General features: G+C 39.9%; 1 protein-coding gene across 3 annotated transcripts in view; it reads left to right on the forward strand.

Moving 5' to 3' along the window:
- The window catches only part of dock4b (dedicator of cytokinesis 4b), a 115,730-nt gene extending 90,392 nt beyond the window's left edge, over positions 1-25,338 (forward strand). For 2 of the 3 annotated variants that reach the window (XM_023417978.2, XM_087177067.1), the window contains 13 exons: positions 1,580-1,746; positions 4,313-4,399; positions 6,414-6,590; positions 9,381-9,464; positions 10,302-10,421; positions 10,827-10,948; positions 11,936-12,056; positions 13,383-13,464; positions 14,748-14,857; positions 16,895-16,967; positions 19,800-19,916; positions 20,689-20,750; positions 22,887-25,338. In XM_023417978.2, the coding sequence (XP_023273746.1) occupies positions 1,580-1,746; positions 4,313-4,399; positions 6,414-6,590; positions 9,381-9,464; positions 10,302-10,421; positions 10,827-10,948; positions 11,936-12,056; positions 13,383-13,464; positions 14,748-14,857; positions 16,895-16,967; positions 19,800-19,916; positions 20,689-20,750; positions 22,887-23,342 (1,778 nt within the window). In that variant the 3' untranslated portion in view covers positions 23,343-25,338. The remainder of the gene's footprint in view (positions 1-1,579; positions 1,747-4,312; positions 4,400-6,413; positions 6,591-9,380; positions 9,465-10,301; positions 10,422-10,826; positions 10,949-11,935; positions 12,057-13,382; positions 13,465-14,747; positions 14,858-16,894; positions 16,968-19,799; positions 19,917-20,688; positions 20,751-22,886) is intronic. The other variant, XM_087177068.1, reaches the window with a different exon arrangement.
- Positions 25,339-25,930: the final 592 nt, after the last annotated feature.

The raw sequence follows: 25,930 nt of genomic DNA on the forward strand, positions 1-25,930 counted from the left end.
TATTGTACTGCATATTAGGCAACATGCAGTGTACATAATCTCATACAACAAAAGCACAAACACTCTATTGTCATGCATATGCTTAAACGCAAGGGCTGAGTGTTGACTTCTGGGTTGCCTGACGTATTTACATTGAAATAAGCTTTAAAAGAGCAGTGAGTATTATATTTTGACCTGGATTTCGGCTGTGAGGCTACATACTGGCCACCCTCACCTCTGACTGGTGGATTGCTGCAAACAATACTCAGGGTCAAAAATAGCTCTTAAGCCTTGTATGTTTTTTGGTCAAAAAAACAACAACAATATTTGAATGTACATGTGTTTTGATTGAACAGGCTATAATAGAATATCAATCCAAGTGCTACTACAATATTATTTACCATATGAAATTAAGAATATAATTTTAAAGTAGAGGCACAGCATTAATGATAGTGATTTAGATAGTCTTCCCAATTTTTTTGTATGACCATCATTGTTATGGAATTCACAAAGACAGATATGACGTAAATACACTGTATTTAAAAGTGTAAATGTGGGAAATAGCTTTCACACACTTTGCTTTTTTTGTTTTTTTTGTTTGTTTATTTATTTCTAAAACCAAACGTTGTCCCTTATTGTACATACATCAAGTCACTGACTCACATGGAGAGCTGTACTCTTCATTTCCATGCAGCCTTAAAATTCATCCATACAATATGGGAGCGTTTTTAATAATTCACACTAATGTGTGAGACAACTGTTGGCCTATATAGAGGGGGGCGGGGGAGGGGGCAGAGATTCAGTGACATAATGACAAAACGACTCTTGAGACCAACATTGAAATACGGAGGACAGAGAGACATGTTTAAGTTGTTCTGTCTGTCCTTTTCATAATACTCTTAGGTGTGCATGTGACGTGCTTGCTTTGTGTACGTCAGTGGTTGTCTGAATAAATTAGCACACTGCTGTGTTATTCTCACATAATGCTAATCAACAGAGTCTCTCTCAGATCGCTCACCCAGCTGTATATCCTCGTCTTTCTCAGATCGCTCACCCATCTGTATATCCTCGTCTTTCTCAGATCGCTCACCCATCTGTATATCCTCGTCTTTCTCAGACCGCTCACCCATCTGTATATCCTTGTCGCAAACACTCATGCATATGAATATATGTATGTTAGTTGTCCTAACTCGTATTTCCCTGGTAAAGTTGCCGGAGTTGCTCATGATGAGGCTAAGCAATGCAGGAAAACACTAGATCCTGCTGCTCTGTCCTCCTCCACTGCTCATGCTGACAAGTCTTCTTCGCTGTCTGTTGTTTTATTTTTTTTGCTTTTTTGTTTTTCTGTAAAGTTTTTCTCGTATTCAGGTATTAATAGTGCACACACAAACACAATACATATCTTGCAGTGCACAGAGACACACACTTAACCATCCTGCAAACCCCCGCCTGTGTGTGTGTCTGTCCCTGTCATATGTGTAATTGTATCTGCGAGTTCCCATGTTCTCTCAGGTCACTGAAGACTTGTTGTCTGCTTTTGTCTGTAGTGCTTTCCCTTGTCACTCTCTCTCGCTCTTTCCTTAACTTCCGGTGCTTCCAGACCTGCAGATCTACGCCGTAACTCCAATCCCGGAGAGTCAGGATGTGCTGCAGAGAGACGGAGTGCCTGACAACATCAAAAGCTTCTACAAGTTCAATCACATCTGGAGGTTCAGATATGACCGGCCTTTTCACAAGGGCACCAAAGACAAGGAGAATGAGTTCAAGGTAAGGGTGAAAAAAAGAGAAAATTCACTAGAAAGGCAGATGAATAAAGACAGCCACTGACACTTGAAGCACACGTACAAAGGAGAGGACAATGTCACGTAGACGTTTCCCGTCATCTGTATCATTTCGTCCCTTTTTTCACCCCAAAAAAATCACTCATTTATGAGATATGAAACTCAACCTTTAAAAAAATGAACTCAGGGCTGGTGACTGCTTGTGGAGTAGCTGCAAAATGTTGTGCAATGAAATATTTCAGGAATTAAAATGATACATTTGTGATCGTTAGTATTTTGTCACTGCAAAGCGATGTGAAACAGCTTAATTTACTTCCTTCCCTGGCTTGTTCATTGATTTTAAGCCTGTGTAGGTAGTGATAGTTTGAACCTGCACCCAGGTATTAGTCTGTGTGTAGCAAATGTTTTATTCATCATGACTCCTGAATCACTAATTATACTCAAAAACTCTGGTACCAGTCTGTGCTGCATACAGCTCTGCACAAATGAAGTCTTCACAGCCACACGCATGCACACACGCTAAACACATAATACACACACACCCACACCACGGATACCCTGCTATTAGGCTCATAAATATTCAGTATTAATACACACATATACACACACAGTCATTTCATCTCGGTTCCATCAAGGCCATTTGGCCAACTTTAATCATTATATCACATTTCCATCAGTGCTGCATATCTCTGGTCCTCAGGTGGGAATAATCCGCTTGATAAACTTTTGCATGGCGACAAGAGTATGCACCCGCACGGATATGGTACGAGTTGTCATAATAAAGAAGTAAAGAAAGCTGTTTCCAAAATTCAAAATAATTCAGTTTCTATCCGCTAAAAAAAAGTTTGCAGAAAGGTCAAGACTTTTATTTCTGTCAGTTTTTCCTTTCAACTTCCTGCTCTTAAACTGTAATACTCATGGTGTTCAGGTGGGTTTATTGGCCTTAAAAAGTCCAAAATCAATAAAGGGCAGCAGGGTTGTGTAGTGAGAAAAAAAGACCCTTCTTCAACCTTAGGACAATGGATCAATGCAACACGTCAGCACTCATCTGCTCTGCTGGAGTGTCCTTGAGCAAGACACTTCCAAACTAAAATGAAGGTACACTCAACAGAAAACTAATGTCCTTATAGTGATCAAACAATACGATAGTACAATGATATTTCACCTTTCACCATATTAGCCTCATTTAGAATAAAATAAATGATGTAGTGTTAAGATGAGTAAATAAAGAAATTAGAATAATTTATGACAGAGATCAAGACATGAGGCTGCAACCAACAGTTAACTGTTAGTTGATTAGTTGATCATAAACTATTTTGTCCTTTTTAAAGCAGAAATTCACATTTACTTATTCCAGCTTATCAATTGTGAGGGTTTGCTGCAATTTTTTGTCTCATGTGATAGTAAACTGAATATCTACAGGTATTTGACTGGTGGTTAGATAAAACAAGTCATCTGACGAAATCACCTTGGGGTTTAGGAGATAGTTTTCTCAATTTTCTGACATTTTAGAGATCCAACAGCTTATCGATCAGTCAAAAAAATAATTGGCAGCTTAATCTATAACGAAAATGGTCTTTAATGTCATTATCAATTAAATTGTTGGAGGTTTTTATATTGAGTGCAAGAGTACTTTCTTGACCTTTTGAATAAATGAGAAATATGACAAAAACAGCTCAAGAAAAAGCTAAGAAATTTTTTTCTTTGCCACCCTCTTTTCTCGATAAATCAATGAATCTGTCAAAAGACTGTGAAAAATACACATACCAGACCCCGATGTAGCACAACAACCTCTACCGCATCTGTCAAACCGTTCCCAAAGTCATTCAGTTTACTAAAGATTGTAAACAGAACAGCAGATCCTAATATTTGAGAATCTGAAGTGAATGTTGGAGGGAATGTCTTAGAGCTGAAACCACTAATCGATTCATTTTTTAGGTAAAAAGAAATCCTAAAATCGTTCACATTTTTTTTCTTTATGAATAACTTTAACTTTTAACTGATTATCAAAAGTGTTGTTGATTGATTGTTTTGGCACCATCTGCAAAAGATCACAAGTTGGTATTAAAAGTACAGTACATAAAAATGACAGTTATCCTTTGACTCCTTTCCAGTCCTCATGTTTCTTGATGTGTTTCCAATACAGTATAACGTTACTGTAGCTGCTCCACTGTAGTGCATTCTCTTATGTTAATTGCCTGCAGTCACTGCCACAGTTTCCTTAGTTTACGTGCTGTCAGAATGACCTTGTGGGATGTTGGCATATTGACAAGCATGTTGGCTGACAGGGGAAGTGGAGGAGCATGAATGATGTTATGAGATATAAGACATGACATCCGACCTACACCTAAAAGTGGGTGTTTGGCAGTAGGTGCACTCAACATGTTTTCCTCATACTATGTAGCGGTAATTAAATTGTGTGCCGCCTGCCAGAGATAGAGTGCGTGTGTGCATTATGAAAAAGTAGGTACTATGGATTTTTTTTTTTTTTTTTTTTTAAACATGTAAAGCTATTCGGCCGTTACTCACAAGTGCATCATGTGTTTCTGCAGAGCCTGTGGGTGGAGAGGACGACACTGACTCTGGTTCAGAGTCTTCCAGGCATCTCGCGCTGGTTTGAGGTGGAGAAGAGAGAGCTGGTGAGTGCGACCGCCTTTGATGGAATAACCATGAAAACACAACTGCAACACACAGTCGTCTCACGCAAGGGACACTGTAATACACTTTCATTTTACAGGTTGCAATTTTGAGTGCTGCCAGCCAATACCCAAGTATTGATCCAGGTCATTACATTGAACAACAATAATGACCTAGGTCATGAGTTTAGGGCTATTGGACACATTTCATTTCCTACATTGGATAGCTTGGATGTTGTGCCGAAAGTCAAATTGCTTTGTTTTGATTACCAACCAATTTCTTCTCTTTTTTTTTTTTTTATGTCATGGATTTTTCTATTGGGAAATTTTTACATTTGTCCTCCCTGTTTTTAGCCTGGAATCACTATCATATTTGATATGAGTCCATTTCCACACTGTGTTACATGTAAATCCCCTCAAAAGCTTTTGGTCATGGATCTTCTCATTCAGATTTCTAAGGAGTGGGAGGATTTTAATGCTGTTTTGTCCACCATATGCGAAACATAACACAGTGCCTGTCTCTGTTGGTCTAAGCGCATATTCTTTAGTGCATAGCTGCTGACTGTGGTGTGAAATTGCAGTTTGTGAACCCAGTGTTATTCTATCATGGTTGTGCAGAGCAATAGCATATAAAATACAGAACTGGCAAAAGCTTTATTAGCAAGAGGATTAAGCTTTGTGTGAGACAGAGGAAGAAAAAGTGAGAAGAAAAAATGCAGGATGAAGTGAAGATTGTTTGTGTGTCAGAGTGTATCCTAAAGTAATCATGTGTAAATTATCAGTGCATGCCTGATATTAAAAGCTGCTATAATCATTATTTTCATATAAACAAAGGCTCAAATATCTACATGTATGTGAAAGGTGGCGCCAGTAGTGATAAAACCACAGATAATTATCACACAACTACATATTTGCCATCAACTCTGCAGAGAATTTGAACATCTTGCACCTCATTGTTTTGGTTTCATGGCCCGCAGTTTTTGTGTTTTTGATTCAGTCCGACTGTAGCTACTCATCAGCATTGTTTCCCAGTGAAGTAGCAAGGGAGCACTTTTCAGTGAAGTAGCTCAAAAGCTACCTACCCAGCACCAAATGGCAGATGGACAAGGTTAACAACTAACTAGTGAACATGGTGTAACGTGTCGCAGCTAAACAGGTAGACATTTCCCTCTAGAGCTGATGGAGACCAAAAATAGTGTTAAAAGGAGAGTGAATATTGGCCTTGTATTCATTAAGCGGCAGAAACAAGACTTAAAATGAATGTTAATTTTTTCCAATATTTGCTGGAGGTGTAGAAAAAAAAAAAACTCACAAAGGTTGCTATATCAACTTAAAAGATGATATGTCAGTGTTGTGTTTACAGCTTCTATTTCCAATGTTACCAAGTGGCCAAAAAATTGTTATCATAGGTTACAAATTTTTCTTCTCTAATGAGATATCTACCGTTTGAAAAATATAGGTTATTGAAAATGAAGGTGATATAATTGTTCTTGTTTTTTGTTTTTGCCAGAAATGCATAGACAGTTTTTGCATGTGTACTATTTTAGAGACTTTCACACACAAATCGGCAATTTGTTGCATGCACAGTTTCTTCCAAAAAGGAACTTGTAAATTTTCAGTAGGTAAAGCTTTCAGAATCGATTCACTAAATTAATCCAGCAGTTTGCAACATTGCACTTCCACAAGGAAGGGAAACCTGCAAGAGATTAAAAAAAAAATGTTCAAAGCTTCACAGCCAAGATATCCTGATTGGATCCTACACTTCACATAATGCATCTTTTGTTTTCGGTGCAGTCCTGATAAATGCCCATTCCTTTCAAACGCCACACTCCCGCCTTTTAAATCAGGCATTCTTTTGTAAAGTGTAATCTCCAAGCCCAAACTGAGATAACCTGATTAATTCATCAGGGGTTATTTTCTTCTTGCTTTCAGTTTCTTTTAGTGCAACAGAAGAAGTGGTCCCGTTAAACCTGTTTTTTTTTGTTTGTTTTTTTTCCAACCTCCTCTCCCTTCGCAGGTGGAGGTAAGCCCGCTGGAGAACGCCATCGAGGTGATCGAGAACAAGAACTTACAATTACGCACATTGATCACCCAGTGTCAGAGCCGGCAGATGCAGAACATCAACCCCCTCACCATGTGCCTCAACGGGGTCATCGACGCCGCTGTCAACGGGGGGCTGGCCCGCTACCAAGAGGTATGGATGGATAGGTGGAGGATAAGGTTGGAGGGTTTTAGAGACCGAGGCAGCGATGACATATGGATTGCCTAATGATGCATGAAGGTGGGTTTTATCGGAGATGTATGGACAGAGAGCGTTTTGCGGGGGGAGGAGCAGATGAACAGATGGATGGATGCATGGACGGCTGGGTGAAGGTTTGACTAAAAGGACAGATGAGTGGAGAGCAGGAGGGGGTGGAAGCGGGAGAAATTAGATGGATGGTGATGGTGGAGTGGGTGGATGGATGGGCGGTTTGGCCAATGGATGCACGGATAGAAGGATGGATGTGGGGAGAAAGAGGGGTCAGGTCAAAAAATGGCAGATGGAGGACTGGGAGGAAGGAATATAGAGAGATAGATGGCTAATAATGGCTGAATGAATGAGATGGGAGTGTTTATGCAGCTGCTTTATTATACTCTGAAGTGGTAACAGACAGACTGGTAGGGAAACACTGAAATATGGTCAATGTCATTGACACACACTTACATCCACGGCTACTCCAAAGGCTTCCTAATGGGAGACAATTGCAGGACAGCAGTGCAGTGCAATTGAAGAAAGAGACAACTAAAAATGTACTCAAGGAAATGGTTTTTACCCTCAACAAAGTGAGTGGACTCAGCAGCTAGCTCTGTGTCGCGTAGCAACCACCCCTTTCCACTGGGAGCGTGTATGTGATGGTGAATGGTCATGTTCGTGCATGTTTGTGTGTTCGGGAGTATAGTGTATGTGTGTGGGTGTGTGTTTGTGTGTGTGTGTTTGTGAGTGTTTGTGAGTGTTTATTGGGTGTGTGCAGAAGAGCGTGCCTCTGTGTAGAAGTTGCCCATTAAGGTTTGTAGGATGCTTGATAGAGCCAGAAAGGCAAGGGTCGCTGAAGTGCTTTCCATCCCTACTGCCATTATTTTGATAAAAAAAAGGTAGCGTATGGAATAATTTTCTTCCAATATCATTGTTGAGCAGCTCTTTCCTTTTATACCCCGCTGTCATTATCATGTATATATTTCTATGCATGTAAGTGTGTAATGGTGTTTTTATTCTGGGTAAAAATTGACCACCAACTTCATTCGACCGTTTCTAAATTGTATTTTCAAATCATACACAATAGAAAGTGAAATATTTTTCAATTATTTAGCATGAGGTGGACACAGATGGAGCTATTTCTGGAGCAAACACATTGCCACTCATGTCAACACTCATTTTTCTTTGCGGAGGATCACATGTGTTACCCCCATGGAACGTGCCTATAAATCTATTAATTTCTCCGCGTAATGCCGATTGACAGCTGTGGCGGTTTGGCTCGGCTACAAATGAAGGCGAAATTGTCGTTATTAATATTTAGATTTATTGCTTGAGTTTGAGTTGAAACCCTTGAGGGGGAATGTTGTCTGATTTATTTCCCCTCCCCTCAGCTTTGCATCTCTAATTGGACTTTTCTAATGATTAACTGAGCCACTCCATGGCGAGGTCTCACTCCCCGCAGCCCGACGAGAAATTTCCATCATTCATAGAAGATTATTGATTATTTTCACTGCCTTTTCTGGAGGTTCGTGGATAGAATTTCCTGCTGAACCGCAGCACTTCTCTTGGCGCACTACCTCGACAGTATTGCATATATACTACAGTACACCAGCTATAAAAAATTTAATAATGTAATTAAATATTTTTCATCAATGTTGCATGGTTTTATAAGAGAGGAACGTGATATCAAGTACAGTGCATGCTAATATATGCTATTTTAATGAAGACTGATGTCTGAGGGTGTTTGGCTGGAATAATAATTTTATTTAGCATTCATAGTCTACAAGCCACAGTTGCACACATTCATTTATAGGGATCTACATGTGTGTGTTGGTCTGCTCACATGTCTGTGGCTCTTTAAGTATCATCTAGCCCTGTCTCTTTGGAGATAGACAGCTGTGTCCTTGGCAGAGGAACTGTGCTGATCTTTTTTGCGAACTCCCTCTTTACCTTTCAGTCCCTTTTTTGTGTTTCCTTCTGTGGCAGATTTGAAAGCAGATTGCGAGCCGGGTCTTTCATCGGCCCGTCGCCTCTCTCCTCTTTGTGTACTCTGATGCGGATTGACAAGGATTTTCCATAATCTGTAGACACATCACAAGTGGTTATGGCATTGTAAACAGCAAGGACCTGGCCTTTAATGTATGGATGCAACAAAAACAGTTATCATCATTCAAAGCAGACCAAGGCATTTTTCATCTTAGCTGTGTCTCCTTTGAGCCGCCTTTTTGAAGGGAATGTCTGGGAAAGTGAATAGAAAGCTCCGTCTGTAAACCATAATCAAGAAGTATGGTGTTTCTGAAGAGACATGGTCTGTAACAGGAAGCAGTGACACAGAACAAACCTTAAAGAAAGCTTTTTAAATCTGAGACCAAATTTGCTCCTAAATCAAAGTATAATCAGTCATTTGATTCCACTAACATCCATTTGGCACAGTGTTTTTCTATTTTTAGCAGTTGTGTAGCTTTATTCTGGTCCCTGAACTTGATATTAATAACACAACACAAAAACACAGACAGGAGTCTTACACCCCATTTGAGCTGGATCTTTGTTTAGTCTGTTTGCTTATTTGTTCAGTTTGTTCATGAATGCTTTTTAAGGATTTAGCAAAAAACAAAACAAAAAAAAACATGTGGACACTAATTCACTGTGTCAGCCCAGCGGGGATTCAGGTAACACTGCAGTGCTGAAAGCTTCACTGTTTCAACTCCCGGAGTGTGCATAACAGATGTTCTGCATTTTGTCTCCATGCAGGCCTTTTTCGTGAAGGACTACATTATGAATCATCCTGAGGACGGCGAGAAGATCGGGCGACTGAGGGAACTCATGTTTGAACAGGTTCGTAATAAGACATTAATGCAGCAGTGTACTCTTAGATGGAGAATATAGTCATAATGTGTTGTAAATGCAGGATCTAACATGATGATATGTCCTCCAACATGGAAACCGAAATGTTTGTGATATTTGAGCATGACAGTTGATTCTTGACCTTGCAAACAGCATGTGACAAAACACTTACTCGCTTGTTCTGGAACAAGCGAGTAAGTGGACCTTGAGTTGTTTTTTTTCAATTTACAGTACTATATATAGTGTATATAGTACTTACATTCAGTTCAGTATTGAAAAAATCCTGTTTTTCTTTTTAAAAAAGTGGGTAAAATGTCAATCAGGTCAGACAGGTTCATTCCTTTTTAATGCTCAAGAATTGTACGTGTCATAACAGCACTGATTGGCCAATATTCATTATTTTCCCATAATGCATATTTTGATAAGCATCTCTTAAATTAATTTTTTAAAAGAACATTGACCGAGATGTGCACTGAATGGAAAAAATATATATATATATATAAAATATATATACCCGACATTGTTTAAGATTACCTCAAACATACGTTCGGTATTTCTGTACAGCAGCTTCTTATCAGCCAACAAATAAGCAGATACTGATATATCCACAATAAGCCGTTGTCAGCCAATTTATTAGTTCTGCTTGCTAACTTGACGTTCCCAATTCAAACTCAATTCAACTGAATGTTTTGAAATGGAAATGTTTCACTAAATATGTGAACGGACTTGATGAAGTAGGGCGAATGAGCTTTCATTTTATTTCCAGGGTTGCTCTGAGATTTGGTGATTCGTAATATTCGTAGACATTAACCGGCTTTTGACTCACAGGCACATATTCTGGAGTACGGCCTCGCTGTCCATGAGAAGTTTGTTCCCCAGGACATGAGACCTCTCCATAAGAAGTTAGTGGACCAGTTTCATCTAATGAAATCCAGTCTCGGCATACAGGTAGGCAAGAGGACAATACATGCTGACGCTTCAGTGCATCTTAAAGAATGTATTTCAAAGGTTGCTAATGTGTAAATGAAAGAGGGATTTAACATCTCAGTTAAACAGAAGTTATTTTAGTTACAGACAATCACACATATATCAGGATGATTAAAACAATTGCACTTGTGTAACATAATTTTCCTCAAATCATTAAGTGGAGTCTTTTATGGAAGCACTCACTTTATGTGACAACAGAAACCAACCGCTGTGTGTAGACTTCTGAGTGAATGACGCCTTTAGTCCTCCCCTCATTAAACACACTTCCTCCTTCTGCTTGTGTGTGTACTTTATTTACATACCTCACGCTGGCATGAAGAAGCATTTAATCGTGTGCATTTCCTCTTCTCCAATTTAAAACCCCAGGAGTTTTCGGCTTATGTGCGCGCAAGCCCAGTGCACTTCACCAATGGAAGCCCACGACCATGCAGGAACTCTGTGCCCAACATCATTAGCCCAGACGGAGGGAGAGGGGTTGTCAGGCGGAGGTGATAATTGTTTTTTGATTAATTTTGTTATCTATTTTCTTGAATATTACACATGTATGTGTTATGTCTTTCTTTTCCTTTAATTTTTGAAAATGCTACTTTTATATTAAAGTTAAAAAACACCCAAAAAGGTCTTTTTTTTTTTTAAATTTCTCCTTTATGGTGTCTCACCTTCCCTTATCTTGATATGCTGCCCTTCACTGCAAACATGGGTTTTCACCTTAGCTGTTTTTTTTTTTTCTTTCATTCTTTTACTTTTTTGTGTTCCCACCTGACCTCGAACACCACACTCTGTGCCTTTGCTCTCTTCTTCCTTCGTCTTCGTTCTTTACTGGTGTGGCTCCATCTGGGCATACAATAGGTAGGGGTGGATGGCTGGCACCCACAGGGATATATCTGTTGGCTAGCTGCTGCCGGGCCAGCAGGCAGACTGTGCGTGTGTGTGCGTGTGTGTGTGTGCGTGTTGATGTGTTCAGTGACCCTGCCACTCTGTCTACCTGCGACATTCTGCCTCCACAGTCTGATCCCAGGGGGCACAGCCACACAGAAAGATACAGACACACACATCACCTCAGTCTCCCAGTGACATTTCGTGTTTTGCTTATTGAGTTTTGGTTTCTTTTTTCTGCCAACACCAAACCAGGTTACATTTATTATTTGGACTCCAGCTTTAACCTTCCTTTAAAAACCCCTTTTTGTTTGTTCTCTAACCTTTCTTTTACACTTACCTCTAGGCTGACAAACACTTGATGAAATGCTGTGATTGCAGCATCGATTATCTTCTTCTAATCTGACATTTTCTCCCCATTTGTCTCTCTGTTTGTCTTTTTTCCCTCCCTGCCTGACTTTCTGTCGGCCTCTCTGCGGCACACGCTTAATTTTCGGTGAGTGAAACCTCTCAAAGCTAATGAAACATAATAACATAAGCTGTCTCCATTTACCGAAAGCCATCATAACCATCTGTCTCTGTGTTTCTCTCACCTTCAGTCCTCTCAGCTACCCTGCGGTGAACCGTTACTCCTCATCCTCTCTGTCATCTCAAGCCTCCAATGAAGTCAGCAACATCACAGGGCAATCGGAGAGCTCGGATGAAGTCTTCAACATGCAGGTAATCTCTCTCTCTCTCTTTCTCATTACACACAACCATGCAGCCTCTTATGCCTTCCCACACACCCACACAGATGCTCTTAAGGCAGCCAATTGAGTCCACTTTCCAACATTTGCCCTCCTGCTCCCTACAGATTTCACTTGTAATACTTTTTAATCCACCCTCTCTGCGTTCTCCCCTCATTTCTCTTCCCCTCTGACCCTTTCTCTCTATCTTTCTTTCTGCTTGTTTGTAGCTTTGTCTGGCCAAGCAAATTGTCATGATTATATCAAATAAGGACACAGTGCTTTGTGTGGTCTGTCCAGGGAGTCGGTTGGAGTTGGGCAGTAATGTAAACTAAATTTGGCCAATTCAGAAAGCTGCTGACAACTCCTGGCAGGCTGTGTGCCGCACCTGGCAGGCCTGGAATAACAGGGAGGAGGAAACCATGTGAGGGAAAAGGGATCTGACCGAAGCTTTTACGATATTATATTTACATTGCTAAGATCAAGTACCATTTAATGAAAGGTGATTGTGAAAATGAGTATTATTATAGTATATTTCAATCTACAAAGTGCCTTAAGCCTTGAGCTCCCACCTTACCTTGTGCAATGTACATAATTTAATTTAATTTTTTTTTTGTTTGTTTTTTTTAAATTGCCACAGCAGTTGAGAGTTTAATCTCTCCATAAATGTCCATATAACTTTGACAGCTTCAAATTCTCAGACATTATAAGACCAGTTAGGTTTTAACCCCTTAAAATAAACACCCATAGCCTTTAGTAGTTACATGTGCAGCTTACTGAATTTCACATAGCTATGTCAATAGGAAATTGAGCTTGAAAGTTCATTATAGACCTTGGAAACATCTATAATAATAAACATTATTATTATATTATTTCTATAATATATAATCTATAATTTCTAAATCTAATATCTTTATCAGATTGATACCATAATAAACAATAATGATAATTACAATAAGTAATAATCATAATTATAAATCTGTTGTTTTTGTTTTCCCATGAAATTTGGCTGAAAGGTTTGGACAATTTCTAGTAAGTTTTAAAATAACAGGAAATTTAGATGAAGCCTGCATTAAATAATATAATATTAATAATAATGATAATAAAACAGTTAACCTCCATTTCATATTTTTAAGCCTGGCTTTCAGTTATCTTTAGCCATAATTTATCTATAAAGCAAATGCTAAATATTCAATATTCTTATCGGTAATATTCAAAATAATAGTTAGCAAGAGCTAATTAAATAACATTCATTTATTTTTATATATTATTCTTGTGATGATAATAACACAGTTGTTTTGGTTGTCTGTCCCACCCACAGCCCAGTCCGTCTACCTCGAGCCTCAGCTCCAACCATTCTGCCTCGCCCAACGTCACCAGCTCAGCCCCCTCCAGTGCCAGAGGTGAGACTGACACTCTGCATAATGACTCATTTTGAAATGTTATACACTGTAAGCTTTTACTTGGTATTTCAGTCCAGAGTGACTCACACAGAGGAGGCAGACAGAGGTTCAGCTGGACACAGCGAACACAAGGACTGAAACTTTGACCTTTCAGTGACATGATGTTCTCTCAAACCACCGCAGCATCCTGTCTGGTGAGGTTAGAGAGGTTAGACGACAGCCAGGAGTACACGTAGGAGAGGGAGATGGGGCCAAGAAAAAAAACAAAAAGAGAGAACAGTGAGAAGGCAGACTTGAATGGAAAGTTAGAGACTGAAAAATAGAGAGAATACGAAATGAGCCGAGATGAAAAATGAAATGGGCTGAGACGTGGAGACAAATGCCGTTGAAAGAAACATGGACCCAGTGAAAATGCAAGAGAGAGTAAGAGATGATTGCAGCTGTGTGGAGAATTCCTCTTGGACCTCAATACAATCTCCTGTCCAGGCTGGGACTCGGCCATCCAAGCCCTCCTCTCCAGCGGAGTGTGAATCTAATGCCTTTTCTGTCTGCCCTCTTATCTCACTGTGTTCAAATGTGCAAACGCACTCCTGCCTGATCCACATCATAAAAAGTAAGAAAATATGAAGACGTTTATGGAAGCGTATACACTCCCCTTTGGCAAGCAGCTGGCAGCGGGCGGCGCCCTTATAAAAGTGGCCTCTGTCTACCCATAAAGCCTGTGGAGAATTATTGCTAGTGTGGTCTTATCTGAATGAGAGCCAGCGATGGGTATCTCATGCTCATATGATAGCCTTCCAAGTGCTATCACATTCGCTAATGGATGGAGATCTATACAGTAGCTAACGCCAGATGAGGGGAAGTGCTATGAAAATGGTGTGAGCGAGTGTTTGCGTGTGTGTTTATCACTGATAGCCTGTTACATTTATTTCTGTGTTGAGGTTTTATATGTGCCTCTGCTAGTTGTGATTGTCTAGTCCAACAGGGGAGGTAAGGGAGTGAGCAGGGTGTGTGTGTGTGTGTGTGTGTTTGTGTGTGTGTGGGGGAGGGAGTGGGCAGGCCATTTATCATGCGGTGGAGCTAGTGAGACTGAAAGATTTGGTGTGAAGGCTTAGAGGGAGAAAGAGAGATTGGCCTTTCCTGATTTGTGGCCAGTATTTGTGGGTAATAGTCTAACACCTTGCTGTTATTTGGTCCCTTATGTGTTTGCACACGCTCTTGTGTGGAGTTCTGTTCCTTTGTGTGTGTGTTAACGCTGTGACATCTCATACTGTCTGTACCAGGTTCCCCCCAAATGGCAGAGAAACACAAGCATTCCAGAGAAAATGCCTGTTTGTCTCCGAGAGAGAGACCAGTCAGTGCCATCTTTCCCAACCCCCTGGACCCTGCACAGGTAAAACACACACACACATATATGGGTATACATACATACATATACGGAAAATATGCAGTACTGGAAAAAGTCCATATTTCTCAACTCTATATCATATTATCATTTAGATTCAGATATTCCTTTTTGTTTTAATTGCAAATGGTGAATGGATTTTTATTGTCAAGTCAAACAAAGTGCAGCGCTCTCTGCATGTAAACAAGTGATTAAGGATCACCTTTCTAGGATGAAACATGCAAAAAAAAGTAAAAAATTAAATAGAAACAGACCATTGACCTTTCAGTTATAAAGACATGGCCAATGTTTGTGGGTCGGAGGGAAGTCTGAGAATGTGCTCCTGCTCTCACATACGCAGTTCTATAGGTGGTAGAAAAATGAAAAACAAAACCTCAATGTCCTAATGTTAAAGGACAGAGGACACATAATTACTGTACAATTATGAAAACACATGATGCCCATCTAAACTGTTTTGTGAGATTCAACACACGAAAGAAAACAAATTGCCAATTAGAATTAAAATTTTATCATTTCTTGTCTGGCGTCATTTTTAGTCCTTATTATCCATATTAGCATACCTGAAGAATTACAATGGATTTACAGGGGAGGTATTTCAGACAATGTGAGGTTACTCTGAGTTCTGATGGACATGAAAATCATCAACACAAAACATGAACTGTGTTAGAGAATGCCCACGTGTGCGTACATAAAAACGTAAGGTGAGAACTTAACTACGACTCCCATGGTGCATTTTGGCCAGAGCCATCCATGTGCCTTATGTGCAATGCTAATTTCAGGCGAAACTAAGGATTACATTGTTGACGAAACAGAAAAAAATTATCTGCAGCTTTACTTAATTTTTTTTTTAATTTTGAGTCACTGTTGGATGAATTCATCACTAAAGTTTTACAATTTCTTCAGTCTGGATTGATCCATTAACCAGGAGAGTCCTGTGTTTCTCAAGTAGCATTGAGGATGTCATTAAAAGAAAATTTTGAAATTTGAACGCAGGATAGTTTGTTCCCTTTGGTCGTTCCCTGTCATCCAAGTGTGTGATCGCCCGACTTGGAATACGACGAAATGAGAATTGTATTTTTTAACACTGTGTACCTTGCCGTCATGTTTATCCAGCACCGCAGCCACTCATACGGTACATACTGGGGTGGGAAACAAGGTCACCTTTCTATTGTACAATATATCTCAATGTGTGACTTCTGAAAAAAGTGCCTCCTGGATGACGACACAAGCCATGAGGCTTTTTTGTATCTGAGAATTGCAGTATTTCAAGAGCAGGTGATGTTAGTGATGTTTTATGTTTGTGATGTTTTTTTTTCCCAGTACACCAAGCTAATGTTACCACAATAACAAGAGCCAAGTTCAGTTCCTTATCTAGCTGAAAGGTAGTATGTAATCACACACTTCATCTTCAGTGACAAAGCTACAGTAACGGAAAATTTATTTGATTTTCAAGGCTGTTCATCTCTTCCGGTCAGTGCTACTGGCACAGTCCACCTGTTTTTCTTATCCTGTTTGTGCTGAATGTGAAGAGTCGTCTCAAGTCTACGGATGAATTGATGTTGGGGAGGCCTAACAATTATTCCAACCTGACAGCAGTGTGGTACTGGCAGTTAGCTGCTAATGGGGTATTGATTATTACAAACATGGATTACTTGTATCATTTATACTGTAATTAGAGAAACTAGGTGAAAAACAATCATATTATTTATATATTTTTGAGGATAGAGGCAGAGGTGCTTACCCACTTCTACAAATATCACACGGCTGCTTGACATAAAGGTCATTACGCATTCGACACTCTTTCTCTCTGCCTGTCTGACTCCGTTGTTGTCTGTATCTCCCACTGCCTATTCTATTGAATTTGCTAGGGAGAAATTCCACATGATATTTATTTTCTACCATCCAATATTCATTTATTCCTCTATGCTTCAAAGCTGGCATTTACCTACGTTTGATATCACAAATACACTGTTTCATGCTGCATGTATCTGACAGTAATTTGGGCTTATTCCTCTGTGTGTGCAGAGAGCTCCTCCTCATCAAATAGGCGATGCCACTTTACCAAGGAGTGACCCCAACCTCTCAGCACCAGATAAAGGTAAAAGACTGTGTTTAGCACATTTTTTTTATGTTTTACTTTCATGCACTGACTCCCATCCAGCAGTCCCAGAAATGCTGGGGAAGCCGCTCCAGTAGAATAACAATGCCAAGATATGCTGACATTTTTTTATTAAATCTATAATATATCTATCTTTTAATATTTTTTCTATTTTTATTGTTTTCCGTGTTCCTTACTGTTGTATATTAATTCTCCATTATAACTCCCCAGCATGTGTCCATTAACCATGATTCCTGTAGAATTACTTACAACATTACAACAATACAGTGGTGCTGCAGCTGTAGGAGGCAGCTTCTCTATTACTCAATGATGCTTATACCACCACTATCCAGCGTGATGGTCATCTTTCCAGACATGCAGTGTGTGTGAGAGTTTGACCACAGACTGACTGGAGGCATCTGTCTTCACACAGCTGCTTCAGGGAGCTTGTCAGAATACACACACACACACACACACACACACACACACACACACACACACACACACACACACACACACACACACAGAAGCACGTAGACACATGCATGACACACATGCTGGATTACATTTTCTTCTAACTCCGAACCAGACACGCTGTCTTTATCACAGCATTTCATCTTGCCTCAGGCTAAAAGACTAATAAAGTGGCAGGTACTATCCCTGCAGTCCTAATGCACATGTGTGACATTCATATCTCTTAGTTAACCACCCAGCTTGTCATTTTTGCTCCGGATAGTCAAGGCAAGATGCGCATTTCTTGCATTTTCTAAAAAAAAAAAAGCCTGTGCAGTTTTCCTTCCATCAGAGCTGCTCTTAGCCGCAAAAAAAGAACAGCTTTCAAAGCAGATCGTGGAGTAATTAAGGAGGTATGAGGAAGGGACATCTTAAAATAAAGAGTGGATTGTGGGGATGTGATAGCTTTCTTGTGACTCACACAGAAACACACACATTTCCATGTGATTTCAAGTGTGATCTGTAAATAATGCAGTGAGAGATAGATGAACTGCCACAATATGGTGACATCACACCTTTACGCGTATGACAATGACAAGAGGTGCAAGAATTTACACAAAACCTGTGATTGTATGAAAGTGTTGTTTGTCGCATCTTCAGTCATGAACCTTTAACTTTAACCAGATACCAAATATAGACTTTAATTACAATATGAAGCTCATTAGACTCTAGTTTGCCACGTAACAATATAAAACGACCTTTTGTAGTCATTTGAGTGGCTGAGTCCAGAGGCAACTTAATAAACTGTGACCTGGCCAGTCACCCTGACTGTGACTGTAATTATGGTGTCTGATTACATTTTATTTTTACAGACAAGTCTGCACTTGAAGTACCTTCCAGACTTCAAGTATAAGAACTAAATTTGATTGAGTCTAGCCTATAAAAGAAAGACTGGACAACAACAGTGTGAAATTTCTACCAAAAACTAGTGTTTTCAATTAAACTATTATTATTTTATTTCTTTGGTTTATAAGTGATCTACATTAAGGGAAATCTGTTACCCTGCTTTCACATCAGATGTGCATGGGTGACATTGTGCAGAACAAGACCATTATTTTTCTGTTTTCAGTTTCTATTCATGGACATTTGCCGACAACAAAAACAAGACTAAGGGTTTATAAAAAATGACCTAAAACACCTTAAACAAAAGCCATTTTCATCAACAAATAAAAATAAGTAATTTCGGAAAAATGGATGAATGCAAATGTGAACGAAGCTTGTTAAACATCTTGCATACATCAGTGGGGTCGCACATTGTGTGCTCCTAATTGGTAAAAACTATCCTTCACTGCTCCACAGTTGCTTGACCTGTTGCACTAATGAGCAAAGTCCTGCATTCGTCTTGTCTCTGACAGTTAGTCGTTTCACGGAAGGAGAAAAATCAACAAATGTATGCACTGCATCAATGAGACTGTCTTCCCAACAGGAATGACAGTATCAGTCATTTTGAGCAAATGCCCCAAAACGATATATGTTTACATTCAAATGACAAAGCCCTTTAGAGGCCACAGTAATTATGACGAGAGCAAAGGAGGAAGTCCACATACGGAGGAGATTGAGGTGGATGGATGGGTCAACAGAAGACTGCTGTTCATTTCCTGTTTCAAACCGATAGTCAAGATAGTTTTTTTTTCCCCAAGCATGACTACAATTGATCTATAACCTTATGTTTATTGTAACTACAAGTACTGCTGACGACAATGCTCTCTTAACCTTAATGAAGTAGTAATTTTAACCCAAACCACAATGTTTCCCTAAACCTAACCAAACCCTAACCGCAGCCAGATAAGGAAATTAAGAATTGAACACGGATTTGAAACAGTTTTCGAAGGCACAGACAAATGATGTCGCCCTGTCAATAAGGGCGTTAGATTAGAAAACTCTTCATGTTGTTTAAGAGTGGATGGACAATCAGTGTATTTTGTCAAAAATAAACTAAAAATACCACTGATGAAATCTAGTCTTATTTTGTTTTTGTATTTAATGACTAAAGTGTGACTAAAATTCTTCTAACTGAGCTTCAAATCTTAAAATTTAACATTCATTCAAATGATCACCAATCAAACTTAAAACAAAAACATCTTCAGGTATTATTTATTAAGAGTTTAACTCTATAAAACAACTTCATCGGGACCGTTTGGATGTGTTTTGAGCAGATTTGATTGTGCTCAAACTGCCAGCCAAGTTAATATGTTTTCATTTATGATATCATCCATTTCAAATGCACATGATTCCACTGCATTCACTGTGTTCTCCGTGTTGTCTTGTGTACTCCCATAACCTGTTATGTGACCTGTGATGTTTCTGTGTACTGTAAAGTGAGACCCACACCCAGTAGCTGGAGCCTAGACAGTGTCAAAGAGGGCGCTCCATCCTTCTCTGACTCTGTTGGCAAATTGCTATGCCCTCCTGTACCTCCTAGGCCACCGTACTCAGGTAAACTGGCCTATCACAATGAATCCCCCAGTGAAGAATGGTACTAATTTTCCTCTCTGACTTTTGACACCTGGTGCTTTTCTCCACCTCTTCTCAGCATTTTCCCATCTGAGGCTCTCAACTGCTGCTTCCTTGCTTCTGCTCACATACGTGATGACACCGGCATTTTTCTTAACTAACCACTTGAAATGCTGAGATTTCCTGGCATGAGATGTGTTAGTTCAGCTGAGAGCAAGTCTGAAAATCTCCAAGGACTTTGAGAGGGCTCAAATCAATCCCAATTGAAATTCCAGTCAATTCCCAGATTTGTAGTTTTTCCTTTCCTTCCCTCAGAGGAGAGCATGTCATTACATCTAAACAACAGTTTTCTCCACCATCAACTCAAACTGTGTTTTAGTTATTTACGTATTTACAGATGCAACAGACTTGACTTATTCCCACTGCTTTCTGATGTATTCCACTGCCCAGCAGCAGTATAAGCAGATGGAGTGAATTTTGTCTCCCCGTTTGTCCTGCCCTCATTGCATAGAGAAGTAACAGCTGTTGGATGTAGAGACAGCTTTAGGCAGCCTAAAGGACCTGCAGAACATCAGCGCGTATTTGATTCATTGATGCTTTAAGCGACTGGCCCTCTCATCTCCATGTGTGTATGTTTGCATGACTCATGCTGTGTCATCCTGGCAAATAGAGGAAAATGCTCCTCTAATTTGAACTTGCCCTCTTTTCCTCTCTCTCACTCTCTCTCCCCCTCTCTCTCTCCTCTGGCTGTCAGGCTCCTCGGCTAAAAACATGAGGTCGCAGTCCCCTGTCCCTACGTCCAGATCGCCGCAAAAGGTTGGTTATGTTTCTGTCACTCACTTCCACTGTCCGTCTCTTCTCAGTTTTGGGCTTTTTTTTTAAGTTTCTCTTTCTTTCCCTGAGACCGCCTGACCTTGCTTAGTGACAGCCTCGGGGCCTTTATCCCGCAGTGTTAACGTCTTACCGGCCAGCTCCAGGGTCTTTATCCTACTCTCTGTCAACCGTAAGGCTAGGGAGCTTTGCATTACTGCTCACTGAAGCTGCTAACTGCCCCAGTGCTGCTGATTTTGTAGTTTTTATGACATGACTGTCCCAAAGTAGACCCAAAATGGGATGGCTGGAGGGCATTAATCATATTAGCTAAATGTACACCTGGTAGACACCAACTGTTGTGCGCTGTGTTTAAAGCACGCTCTGAGAGGGTGTCGTCTGGCCTGCTCGACAAAAATATGCAAAACCGGATGGATTTATTCAACTTCATGAGATTTGCTTGTCATTGAATTTAAATTTCAAAGCATGAACTGTATTATGTTTTTGCCTTTATTATTAATGTGATGAGAAACATGTGTGCTGCACTTAGTGTCCCCCTCAGCATCTCTCAACTGTGATGAGTTAAAAACAAGTTTTTAATATCTCTGACCTTAAGTGTTTTCTTATGTTTAACTACAGATAACTGATTACTCTTACTTTGTCTCCAAGCCGTGATTTATTGTTAATGAGCCTTTTAGCAGTTAATACTAGTCTGCAGAAGCAGGAGGGGTCCGGGAAAGGTTAACTAAGCGCTGAGTGAGTTTGTAATGAGGGTAAAAAATTGTTTTGAAACTCTGGTGAACCAAAGCTTGTCTCCTGCTAACTGTTATCTTCTTTGTGGGCTTGTCACAAGCAACAGTGCTAAGCTCCCAGCTTTGTTGCAGGTGGGATCTCTTCTTACATGTGACAACTACCAAGAATGTGGTTATTTGTGTGTGTGTGTGTGTGTGGTAGAAAGAGAGAGAGAGAGAGAGAGAGAGAACGACTCTGGAAACCAAGGTGTGAGTGACAGCTTGGCACTCAGCGTGCTCTGTCAATCAGATTTGTGTGTGTAGTTAGGTGTGTGTGCCTGCCACCACATTTGTGTGTGAGGAGGCCTGGAGCGAAGTTCCAAGCTGCCCATCACAGCACAGCCAGACATGGGTCCTCGGCGGACCTCCACAGGACCCATTATCTGGCACATGTACACACACACGCCAAACACACTCATCAGTCAGTGCAGCCAGGGGCCCATTACCAGACCACAAACCCCAGGACAGTAGTGAACCTGAAGAAAACTCATGGTGCCAGCCTCACAGTGCTGGACTTACTCATCTCCAGAGGTAGAAATGATATATAGTAGTAGCCTCTCTTTAGAAAACTGGATCAGGAGCTTAAACTGCTTGTCAGAACTGTATTAAATATACAGATTTTTACCATGCTAACCCAAATGTAAAAAAGGTTAAAAGGTTTGTCCAGTTGTGCATATCAAATGGATACCTCTTTGTGCATACCCCTTGTAGCATGAACAATACAACCTTACTGATCAATTGTATACTCCACTAGATCCAATTACATTTTAGCAGATATAATGGCAGCATGGTGTAATTGCTTAGAAAAACATTTTGATGAGTGATCGGATTTTTGAGGGGGGAAGTGCAGCATATTGTGTTTTTTCATCTCAGTGCACAGGGCCGGTTGATGGAGTGAAAAAACCTGGCCCTCTCAATCTGTTCACTGACTCTCCTTTTTTTTTTATTCTCTAAGTTTTTATTGTTGCTTTTTGCCTGTGTCAGCAGACAATGAATAGAGGATGTGTACAATATGGCGACATGCTTGCCACCAAAAATGGCTCACAAAATGTTAAGCGCATAATGTAAAATAAATATATTGTGATAAATTCTTAAAAAATATAGAAACTCAAATGAAGGTCAAGCTCCCCAAAGGGGCTCCAAAATGACACAGTTTTATGAAAAGGCTAGGAACAAAAATCTATTACATAAAACGATGTTTCATACTTTTCTCTCCTTGTTTCTTATGAAATATCAGATACTTTTCTTCATTTGAAGGTATCACAAGCCAAAAAGTATTTAGTTTTGTGGAACGAAACAAGACATGAGAAAAGAAGTATATGATTTCCTTTCATTCTCTCTGTCCCTCTAGACCACAGTGCCGCCTTTCACCCCCTCGCCCACTGAGTGCCAGTCTGCCAGCCTGGTCTCCAACTCTCCTGTCCTCTCTGGCAGCTACAGCAGTGGCATCTCCTCCCTCAGTCGCTGCAGCGTATCGGAGGCTTCAGGCACCGAGCTGCCTGCAGGTGACCACCCGCCCCACCCACTGCCCCCACCCACCACCCTGCCAAACTCTGTCTCCAGCAGCTCTGACGAGCCGATCCGCAGAGAGAACAAGACACCGCCTCCCTACAGTGTGTATGAGAGGAATAACCCCCGCAGGCCTGTGCCGCTGCCCCATAGTCTCTCCATCCCCCCACAGACGGACCCCCCGGCCCTGCCACCCAAGCCTCACCAGCTCCGTACAGGCAGCATGAAGCTGGACGGACCCTCCGACCCTCGAGTCCCAAGACCGAGGCCTCTGCCCAGGAAGGTGTCCCAGCTATAGGTGCTGGTTAAGGGTTCAGGTCTGGGGCTTGAGAAAGCAGGTGGAAGAAACACACTGGCGTAATTTGCACTTTTCTACTGGGCACTCACTTGTTTTTTGTGATCTTCAGTTTGGCATTCCTGACCTACACTCCAATAAAAGACACAGGCCTATAGATTAACAGGCAGTCAAAAAACTGAAGAAATGATAAAGAAAGTTTCTTTTTGTATTTACTAGAGGGCATTGCATTGACTTTGACTTGGTCATTCCGCACTTTTAGCTCTAGTACGTACAGTAGGTCGCCACGGTCAGTCGCAATGTATGTTTACCAGAACACTCTAGAAAAACACCGTTTTGATAGATGTAATAATCTCAAATATATGTATATTGGTATATATGAGAATTGTTTTTGCCTTAAGTATTGGAAACAGAGTCTTTTATCCGTGAGTCTTGCACGTTTTTTTTTTTCTTTTTTTTTTTTTTAACTCAGTACATTTGTATACTGTATGGCTAAAAGGTGCTAGAGGCCTCGAGTATGCATTTCAGTGAAGTGTAGTAGACAAGGGTGTGTTCCCATAGTCATATCCACACAATCAATGGTACAAAAAAGTCAAAAGTTGAACTTATGCTAACAGAAATGTATTTTGATTGAATTAAAAACTCCTGTTATATCTGTATTTTTTTTTGGCAGCTTTGCCAGGAACATTTAGTCATTTTTATGCAGTAATATATTAAAAGTTTGGTAGCTTCAGCGCGGTAATGACTGCAATTTTTAGGCTTCTTTTAATTTCACATTGATACATGAATCAGAAAACAGCTTTTTGGTGGTAAATTACCACCTTAGTAAACCACTCTACTGCCATTTTCTTTCTGAAACCTTAAAATCGGCTTCTCAACTTTCACACAACTCAAGAATTGCCTCCATTAACAATGAATTCGTGATTGTGGAAGAATCACATGGGCAAACGAAAGTGCAATTGCATGCTTAGATGCTGGAATTCGCCATTGGTCATTGCCATTTATGTGAACACACCCTAATCCTCCTGCATGATGTAAATGAACAGATCTTTAGGGGGGGGGGATTACCAAGTATTGTGCCAAAGGAAAATGTACAATGTGCTGTAAAGAAATTTTTTTTTTTTTAACTGGGGCCTGGAGTCACGGAGTTTGGAAATGATCAGCTAAAGAGACATTCTGAAGAAAGGGTTTTTAAAATGATTGTACCCACACATCCTAACTAAACCGTAATCTACCGATCACATGTAACTCTAGACAAGCACAAACAAGATTTTCCATCTGTCTTATGACTAGTACTGTTACAATGAAGTCTCTATTTGACAGACCAGTAATTGGAGCAAAGTATATCTGTCAGCAGTGACCTGAAAAAAAAAACACAACGAGTGACACTCTATTGAAGAAATATTTACAAACGAATCATTGTCAAATATTTGTACAGTTCAGATTTACTTTCTGTTCGATCTAAAAAATGGATGTGAGTAGACTGCACTATGAATGGTTACTCAGTTCAATGACATTGCATTGCTGCAGTGAAGTAAGTGTTCTGTGGCAGGCAGATTTCACACAGTTTTGTGAAATAGAGGACATTTTGGAAAAAGGTATTCACCTAAATCTATCTACAAAAAGTTTTTGGGGCGGGGTAGCTTTAGTATTGTTTGTATGTTTCATTTTTGTATTGATTAATTTACTTTTTGATTTGTTGTGAATTTTTGAGATTAAATATTCACATTAATCAGTACTTGAGAACCTGTAAATTATATGATGAGATTAATGTAAGTATGCCAAATATAAAATTTGTGTATTACAATTAATGTAAATATTGTGTTTTTAACAAAATGTAGCTATAACAATTTACAGCTTTGAATGTAATGTTGAAGCAGCAAATTATTATTATAAATGTTCAAACTTTTATGGTTTTGTGAGTGTAGAAAAACTAAGATCATGCATAATGACACCTAACACATTTACAAGTTCAATAAACTGCCCTATGTAATACAAACAGATTGATATACATTTCTACCTTGAGAGCATTGAGATTTGTGATGCAAGTTTGTCTTCTTTTATGGTGTATTTAAGTTTCACAGAGACAAAACACCTGTCTACCTCTGGTAGATTCTGGTTGACTGACCATTAAGGATGTTTTGCTAAGCTGGTGGGAGGCCAGCTAGGGATCCTGTGGCTGCATATATAAACTCTACCAGGTGGATACAACAGCTGTGGTTCAGGTTTGAGATCTGAGATCTTCATTAGGAGTTGGCATGATCTCGTGTGTAGGTATATAACAGGAACACAATGTAAGTGAAAACAAGGAGGGTGGTAGATGAAACACTCACATTTTAAGAAAGCTCTGGGTGACCTGACAGTCAAAAGGTTAGTGCATGCCACATGAATGAAAACGTTTTGAGAAAACATCACGGGTGCATTCAGTTCCTTTTTTTTTTTTTTCTTTTTTGAGTAATTATTAATAATTCAACATTTGAGGGTATTAATGATAAGGGACAAAAAAATAAATAAATACGAAGATAAATTGTATTTCTTGTCAAATAAAACCAGCTCTTAATTTGGATAAAAGCAAATCAAGGTTGATTAAC

Source organism: Seriola lalandi, unplaced genomic scaffold (assembly GCF_002814215.2).
Source record: "Seriola lalandi dorsalis isolate HSWRI2012SDOR001 ecotype SW California unplaced genomic scaffold, Sedor1 jcf7180002054579, whole genome shotgun sequence".
Lineage (NCBI taxonomy): Eukaryota > Metazoa > Chordata > Actinopteri > Carangiformes > Carangidae > Seriola > Seriola lalandi.